We start from the raw sequence: 9333 nt of genomic DNA, 5'->3' as shown, positions 1-9333 counted from the left end.
AATACCAATTGAAAATTCTGTACTAAGAGGCAATCATTTTGATCCTCTTATTATTTGTTAGGAAGGTCATAATTTTTAAATATTATTATAATTTTATCTTTATAATATTGTTGAGGTGAATTTAGAATATATAATAATTTAATATAAACTTTAAATTTAAATTTTGATTTTGAAAAAGTAAAATTTTAAAATTTTTGATTATCTGAATTTGAATATTTTTTAAAAAAAAATATTAGGTGAAATTTATTTATTCGAATTAAAAATTAAAAATGTCAACTATTTGTAGTTCTAGCGACTCTGATGCGATACGGAAGAAGCGATGCGATGGACAACCCAACCCTGCAAAAGTTTGAATCGCTCCCTTGCAATCCCATTCGATCCTTGCTTTGGATCTCACCCCTCTACTTCCTTCTCCGGCAGGGTTGCAGTGGTGACGGGGGCCAACAAAGGAATCGGGCTCGAAATATGTAGGCAGCTCTCCGCCAGAGGAGTCACGGTGGTGCTAACATCCAGAGACGAGGAGAGGGGTCTCGCGGCCGTCCGCAAGCTCGAGGCCTCCGGCGCTGCCGATGTGGTATTCCATCAACTGGATGTCAATAAATCCGCTAGCATCGCTTCTTTGGGGGATTTCATCCATACCCGATTTGGAAAGCTAGATATACTGGTAAGAAGAAGAAAAACTGTTTTACTGTAATCTGATGGTTACTCATCATCTGAAATTTTAATTAAATGTGTAATCAGAACAATTAGGGGTTTCCATGCTCATTAGCAGAGACACCCACGCTTCCACTGATTGGCCAGGATTTTAGACTGTATATTTGGTACTATAGTCATCAAGGATTTTGTTAGCATTGATATATGTAGTTGAAACATTATTAGCTCAGCGTTGTCATATCCTCCTTAACAAAACCCAGAAAGTAGCCACAGCAATTTGCTCCAGAGTTAATTTTTTAGCTCGCCAGCGGATATTAGAAAAGGTGATATAATCATAGGACTTACCTTAGAACATCCTAATAGCTACTTGTAGAGTAAGATAGAAGTAGTGCTCAATATTTCAGTATGAATTGCATTCCTTCTCCCTTTATTAGCAACTGTATAAAAGAACCTTTGTTCTTTGCATCACGTCCATAAAGCCATTTGTAACTTGGCAGTTACTGTCAAGTTCTGTTTTTAGAGTTTTGAGCTTCTTTCTCTCAGCTTCATTTCTGTCGTACAATTTTACGAGTAGTAGTTGCTGATAGAGTTGCAGGTATTGAATCTTTGAGGTAGCCCTATAGACATTTTAGCTTCTCCACCAGGATGCAACATTTGCACCTAAACTGTGTTCAAAGAAACTCCTGAACTAGGGATGCTCAAGCCACAATTTTTTGGCTCTGAGAGGACGACAACGAGGGCTGTTGTAAATAGCAAGCAGGGAGTTGTCTGAGAGGACAATAACGAGGGCTCCCAAGGATCAGTAGAAATGGACAGCTCAGTAGACCAATCAAAGTCGTCTACTAGAGTGCTAAGCTCCCAAGGATCCGCATATGCTTAGGAGCTAAAGTTCAGCTTAGGGAAAGGTTATCTGTCACCCATGAGGAAGTCTTGCTTAGATAAACGTTGCGTTATTGGAGGCATTCCCCATGGGAAGAAGGACCAAGCCATCAGGGGAATTCAAGCTAAGAAAAACAGTATAAAAAAGTGGGATTCATCTATCAAATCTGTCTAACGCTTACCCTTTACTGTAGAGTCTAATGTTAGAAGATGGCCAAATAATGTCGTGTCCAAGGGAAGAATTGACCCTTACACTACTGAAAGAATACTGTTTGGAAAACATGAAAATTGAAAGGGTGGAATTTCATATCTCCTCTTTGACTATCTTGGTGACATTGTTTTTTCCAGGTGAATAATGCAGCTATTGGGGGAATAGCATCGAATACTCAGCTACTGGATTCCTCCAAGCAAGCGGTAAACCAAATCAATATCTTGAGACATAAGGCACCTCAAGCATGTACACAGGACACTACTGGAACACAATTAGGACTATGTTTCATATTTTATTTTTTATTTCCTAAATTCAATATAGAAATAAAACCCTTAAAACACAAAAGACCACCAATTTCAGTCTTCCAATGGAAAGGGAAATAAAACCCCCAGATTGACTAGAGAAAAGAAATAGAAACATTATTGAAAGTGGTTTGTTGAACTGTATTTTTCTTTTATTTCTGAGCATTTGTTCTTTTACTTTGGTTGTGTATGATTCTTTCTCTGAGGAAAACGTTATAGATGCAGCCAGTTAGCTCATCAGGCCTGGCAAATGCAATTGTAGAGACTTATGAATTAGCCGAAGATTGCATCAACACAAACTATTATGGTCCAAAAAGAGTGACAGAGGCATTTATCCCTCTGCTTCAGTCATCCCAATCACCAAGGATAGTGAATGTATCCTCACTCTATGGGAAACTGCAGGTACAATGTCCATTATGAAATATACAATCTTTTTCCCTTCTCCAATCTGCAACTTACTCTACTGTATTGTTCTTCCCCGTGTCAGTACATCCGCAGCGAAAGAATCAAAGAAGAGCTAAGGAATGTGGATACTCTTTCAGAAGATAGATTGGATCAACTGGTGCAGGCCTTCATGAATGATTTCAAGGAAGGGAAGTTGGACCAAAATGTCTGGCCAACGAGAAACATGGTGGCATACAAAGTCGCTAAAGTTGCTTTGAGTGCTTACACAAGAATCCTCGCAAAGAGGTACCCAAAATTCTGCATCAATTGTGTCAATCCTGGTTTTGTTAAGACAGATCTAAACTGGAACCTTGGAGTTCTGCCTGTTGAAGAAGGAGCTGAGGGACCTGTGCTTCTAGCCATTCTCCCTGATGGAAGCCCCTCAGGGCTTTTTTATGATCTGAAAGAAGTTTCCTCCTTTGAATGAAATGATTAACTCAAATGTTGAAACACTTAAAACTCTTGTTTTCTCTGCAAGAGCAAATGTACTTTGTTGGCTGATGGAAATTTTCCATAAGGCCAAACTGGTCATAATAGTTGAATATTTGGATTATCATAAAAAAAATGTACCTTAATTATTTAGTTATTATATGTGGTGGCATAAAGGCGAATACGCTCGTCCCCAGCGTCCCCACCAATCCGTCCTAGAGCCAACACGGAGGAGGTAAATCACGGGTGGTTACTAGCCTTTGGAATAGTGACTAGCATATAAGGGAAACATTTACCTCGGCTTTGCCGAGATTCGAACATCAGACCTTATGATGGCAATACCTCATGTGCTAGCCACTAGACCCATCCGAGGGGACAATTTAGTTATTATATATGTTCCTACATGAGATCTTTGACGAACGAGTCATCAGACAGTTTGTTTGTCTACTGTCTTCTAGGTTGATGAAGTCACTGAATGCCGAGGGAGGGTTGATCGCCTTGAAAGCTCGCAAAGCTGGAAAGAGAGAAAGAGAGTATTTGAATGGAGGTTAGGGGATGTCTTCGCTCAGCCACTCTGATCTTTAAGTAAAATCTCCGATAGGGGAGATGGAGAAAAAGAACAGTAAATAAGATGCGGGGATTTTTGAGTGTGTGCGTGTACCTCCATTGCAGGTGCACTCCTTTTATATCACAGCTGTCTAGTACCTCTTTGGTATTAATTGATGATGGGATATCAGTCATACTCCGATAAAGTAAGTGTCACATCGTATCTTTGGTCATGTCACCATCGTTTTAGAAAAGAAGACCATCCTTTGTGAGTTATCATACACAGGTGCACCAGCTCAAATCTTCTGTCCCGAAAATTTACCTGTTCCACGCAGATAACGACAAGGTTACACAGTGTTTCTCGTGAGAAACACGTGACGCAGACGAACAAGTTACTTTCGCCGAAAACCTCTTCTGCGAAAACCTCTTCGCGACTTGACTTGTCCCTCTCTATGCCCTAACCTTCCTCCCTCCCACGGTCCCGCTGTCCCTCCGAAGCCCCGCCGGTGCGAAATCCCGACGTCTTCCAAGTGTCGACGGCAACAGGGAGCACCCTCGAGGCCCCGCCCTTCAACTTCCAGTCCATCTCTGTGCCCTAACCCTTCCTCACTCCCACGGCTCCCCTGTCCCTCCGAAGCTCCACCGGTGCGAAATCCCGGCCTCTTCCAACTGTCAACGGCAACAGTGATCCCAACGAGGCGCCACCCTTCTCCTTCCCACCTTCGACAGGTGCAGGCAGCACCCCACCCCACCAGTTCGAAGATCCTGCTTCGTCTCCGCCTTTCAGGTATGTTCAGAGAAGGGTCTCAAAATTATGTAGAGAGATTATAATTTGAGATTTGAACTTCTGATACTATATATATATCATACACACTTCTCTTTAATTGATAATTTAGATCTTGTGTGTGTTGCTTGAAAAAAATGAGTCCACACCATTTTTTAAAATTCTCAAGGGTTTACTACAAGCAGAGATATTGATAGGAAATTTCGACCCATCTTGGATCAGTAACATAGAGCTGATTGGAATAATAATAGCATGTAAATATTATTGATTGGTTCTAGCCAGTGTTTTCTTGACATGATGGCCCTACAATATGATGTGTAACCATTATCTATAACCATTTTGTCATCACATTGTAGAATTTGCATTGTGATATGTGTAAACAAATATATACATCTCTTGATTGTTTTTTTTTTGTTCAGGATCAAGGTAATTATCATGGAGTTGTCGTTGGTTGAATCTACGAGTTGTCGTAGGTTGAATTTTGATGTAAACGAAGACTATCGGGATAATGAGTTTGATGTTATTGATGAGGGTACAGACTCTACCATGTTATTGATGAATTTTGACACATCTATCATAGAAGAATTGATGCCAAAAATCGGTATGGAATTTAAGACAGAAGAGGATGCCTATGAATTTTATTTGAAATATGCTAAACAAGTTGGATTTGGCATAAGGAGTAAAAGCCATAATGATAAATCGGGTAAATTAGTTGACAGGATTTTTTTGTTGTTGTGCACAAGGAAAAAGGGGAAAAGACAAACGAGATGTTTATATGAAATCTCATCGTCCTGAAACAAGATTTGGTTGTGAGGCTAAAATGAAATTAGTTGTCGAAAAAATGACAACTTGAGTGTGGAGCAATTTGTCAAAGAGCATAATCATTATCTTTCAAGTCCAAACAAAACTCACCTCTACAGAAGTCATAGGAATATATCTTCTTCTGCTGCAATACAAATTGAGATGGCAAGTAATGTGGGAATCCCCCCAAAAACATCTCATGATCTTATGGTAAAACAAGTTGGTGGGAGGGAGAATTTATGTTTTATTCCTCAAGATTACAACAACTACTTGCGATCCAAAAGAACAAGAAATATTAGAGTTGGTGATACAGGAGGTGTATTGGAATATTTGCAGAAAATGTAATTTGATGATCCTAATTTTTTTTATGTTATTCAAGTTGATGAAGATGATTTGATAACTAATATTTTTTGATGTGATACTAAGATGAGAGTTGATTATGGCAATTTTGGAGATGTTGTTTGCTTTGACACAACCTACAGGAAGAACAATGAAGGTCGTCCAATTGCGTTGTTTGTAGGTGTTAATCATCATAAGCAATCCATAATTTTTAGTGCAGCTTTATTATATGATGAAACATCTTTGACATTCGAGTGATTGTTTGATACATTTACCAAAGCTATGCGTGAGAAAAAACCAATAACTATTCTTACAGATCAAGATGTAGCAATGGCAAAGGCTTTAACTTTCAGATGGTCTGAAACACATCATCGTTTGTGTATTTGGCACATTTATCAAAATGCGGCAATACATTTGAGTGGAGTTTTTTCTGAGTTCAAAGAGTTTACTAAAGATTTTGCCTCGTGTATATATGATTTTGACGAAGAAGAGGATTTTATTTCAGCTTGGAACATGATGTTGACCAAGTGATTGGTTGAGACGTATGTTTTGCATAAAAGAAAAATGAGCTTTAGTATATGGACGACATATGTTTTGTGCAGATATGACTACAACCCAAAGAAGTAAGAGCATGAATACTATTCTGAAAAGGTACGTCACTTATCAACACAAGTTTTAAGACTTTTTCAATCACTTCCAAAGACTGCTTGATGATCGTCGATATGAGGAGTTAAAAGCTTATTTTAGATCAAATACAAGTGTTCCATGTCTATTGTATCCAATTGAAATTTTAAAGCATGCATGTAGTATTTATACTCCTGAGGCATACAAGTGTTTTGAACAAGAGTGGTACAAATCTCATGATTCTATTATATAAATTTGTGAGAATGTTGGATCACATACAAAATACAAAGTTACTTCTCACAAAAAGAGTTACCATCATATAGTTACACTTTATTCATGGGGTCAAAAGATTGAGTGCAATTGTAGAAAATATGATTTTGCTGGGATTTTGTATTCTCATATTTTGAAAGTATTTACGATGAAAAATATCATGAAATCCCAAGTGAGTATATATTGAAAAGGTGGACCCGAAAAGCAAAAGATGGATACTTTGGAGTTATTGATTCAATTGCAAACAAAGGTAGTTTGGATCCAAAAACTTGCAATAATATGCGATATAAAGAATTGAGTGGATTCTATGTTTAACTGGTTACCAAGGCAGCAGAGAGGGAAGACACTTACAAGGTTGTTAAAGATGATTTGTTGAGTATGTTTCAGATGGTGGATGAGAGGTTACAATTTAATGAATCAACTGTTCAACACTCTATTGTTGAAATTGCCGAAGGAAACTCTCTTGGAGTCAAAGGAATTAAAACAAATAAGAAATCGGTTTCAGGTAAGAGATTGAAAAGTGGCTTAGATAAGATTTCAAAGAAAAGAAAAGCGGCGAGGAAAAATAACCAGACTTCAACAATTGTTAAGGTTTCACCCCCTTTCTTATTAAAGTGTTGTTTATTTGTTGTCATTTCATATGAGAAAAAATATAGAATTAAATCATTTTTTTTTTATACTAGGCTATAGAAGAGCATTATGAAAGTATATCCAGCATGCCTAGTGTTGAAGGTTTGAGTATGGCCGAAACTCAATTTCAACCACTTTTGTCAACACAATTATCTCAGGTTCACTCTGATATTAGTTATTTTCAGACAAATGACCGGGAATGATGGTAAGAAACTAACTCTTCTAATGGATATTTAATTGTTTTATAATTTAAATGGATTTAGAGAGTATCTAAGGAAAAAGTATATCCTTTTTCTGCTCTATAAATAGCCTATTATGGTTTTTATATCTCATCAACAACTGTTCCCTTTGCATTTCATCCTTTGCTCCATTTTGCATTTGCAAAGTCAACATTGTTTATGATATTATGCTATTGATTTTGAACCATATATGGCTTATATTGTTTTCCATCTATTTTTTTTCTCTCTAGGGACATCAATTGTGTGGATGTTACTACATGGAATGTGCGTCAACAAAAAGTGATTGATGTCAAATTAGGTATATGTTTCTATTATGTTATATTAGCATGCATTGATGTATACAAAGATAATTGTTTCCTAATTGTGAATATCTTATTTTTGCACCTCGCGGGCCGGAGCAGAGTTATTCTTACGCAACAAAGAGTGATTGATGTCTTCTTGCCATTCTAAAGCATGTGAAACTGTGTTCTAGTAACTAAAACGACATATGTAAAATATACATATTTCTTGCTATTTCGTGAACTATGAGTTCGCAATTTTGGTTGTGATTGAATCGTGTTTCTCTATATTTGTGTGAAAGTTAGTGATAGCAATAGTATGTACATCAAAAAAAAAATACCGTTGGATGTGTGGAACTAAAGTGTTTCTTGCTATCATCTTCCGAGGTCTTCAGAAGTATCATAGTCAATATAGAAAGTATGGTCTTATACTCTCATTTACCTTGTGATAGAATAGTGTGTATAGCATATATGGACGAAAGCTACCAATGCTTGAGATGGCATGCACCTCTCTGTAGTATCAGTAGTGTAGAGAGAGTCACAGATCTTATTATCTGATAGAATAGTGCATGTAGCATGAAGATTGAAGTGTGTTGTGGTGAGACGTAAGTAATAATGATGATAAGTTATAGCCATTGATATAAAATGTAGTGTCATATTAATACAATGAGTTGGGTCCCAATAATATACTAAGATAAGGTTGCATAATTTACATTGTATAAGTATCATGGTTGTATAGGATCACATTATGTTAGTTTGCATTGGTTGTAATCTGATCAATACCATCAGATGATTGCATCCGAGTTTAAGCTATCACTGCATTCTCAGTGTCAATTGTGATAGCACTTTAAACGTTTACCCTATATTTTGCATACATTTATATCCTTGGCAATCACAGCTTGTCATCGTTAGATTGAGTGGCAACATATTACTATAGGCGAAGGAAACCCCACTCAAACGAAACAAGTTTAGAAAATACAATACTATAATGAGAACAAGTACTGATTTAGACATGGATAAGCAAAGATAATATCATAACATCATTTGTTGACATACGAAGTTAACTCAAGAATACATCACTAATATTCATCCATAAACAAAAAAATATACATGTCAATATCATCCATAATTATATTTCTTTGTCACATTACTACTAAACCAAACCAACTAACAAACAAAACAAATATACAACAAAAAGAAATAAGTCCACCATCACTAATATCCAGACGATAAGCGGTACATTCCAATTTCTCATATTGTGTCCAGGATAAGCAATGTATTCACTTCCTACCCTTGGCTCCACTCTTGGCAACATCCTTGAATGTATATTACTGGTGTCTTCATTGAGTCTAGTATCAGACCTCACCCACTTTAACTATCCATGTTGCTTACATCCATAATATAGTCTTCCTGGGTTATTGATTGATCTAGAGACTAGCACCAATATTCTTAGTCCGCAGTACCTGCATTATACATTTTCAAATTTGGTATGGTCGATGTTACTGTTACTTGATGATGCCATTCAACAACAACCTAAAAAATAAAATTAAACCAAATTAGAGCTAATTAAGAGAACCCCATCAGAGTCCGAAATTAGACAAATTGAATCTTCAAAGTAAAGGAAAAAATATCTTCTAATTTATGTACAACTTATAATGATGTACCTCATTATGGTAAGCATGCTAGTGTTTTCAGTGAGCTCAACTATTCCATTCAGTGAATCCTTAATTTTTTTCAAAATCAATATTTTTTTCAGAGAATTTTACATTGCACGGATATGAAAAACAAAAACTTGTACATCCTCAACAATAGTGTCAAATTTTTGTCTCCTAGAAGCTATAGCCTAGAGGAAAGGATGTATAAAAATGTATAAACAAACTGTTTGTATGTTGTCACTCAATCA

At 36.8% G+C, this 9333-nt stretch overlaps 1 protein-coding gene across 3 annotated transcripts; it reads left to right on the top strand.

The window, feature by feature from the left end:
• Positions 1-280: 280 nt before the first annotated feature.
• On the top strand, positions 281-3043 carry LOC121971042 ((+)-neomenthol dehydrogenase-like). 3 transcript variants are annotated; one of them, XM_042522116.1, is made up of 5 exons: positions 281-347; positions 421-664; positions 1882-1947; positions 2266-2448; positions 2534-3042. In XM_042522116.1, the coding sequence occupies exons 1-5, from the start codon at positions 301-303 to the stop codon at positions 2915-2917; spliced, it is 924 nt and encodes a 307-aa protein (XP_042378050.1). In that variant the 5' UTR covers positions 281-300; the 3' UTR covers positions 2918-3042. The 3 variants fall into 3 exon arrangements, with proteins under 3 accessions (XP_042378050.1, XP_042378051.1, XP_042378052.1); XM_042522117.1 differs by having other exon boundaries at positions 2272-2448; positions 2534-3040; XM_042522118.1 differs by lacking the exon at positions 1882-1947 and having other exon boundaries at positions 2534-3043.
• The last annotated feature ends 6290 nt before the right edge of the window (positions 3044-9333 follow it).

Source organism: Zingiber officinale, chromosome 4A, assembly GCF_018446385.1.
Source record: "Zingiber officinale cultivar Zhangliang chromosome 4A, Zo_v1.1, whole genome shotgun sequence".
NCBI classification, from domain to species: domain Eukaryota; kingdom Viridiplantae; phylum Streptophyta; class Magnoliopsida; order Zingiberales; family Zingiberaceae; genus Zingiber; species Zingiber officinale.
This window is presented reverse-complemented; position numbering and strand designations above follow the sequence as displayed.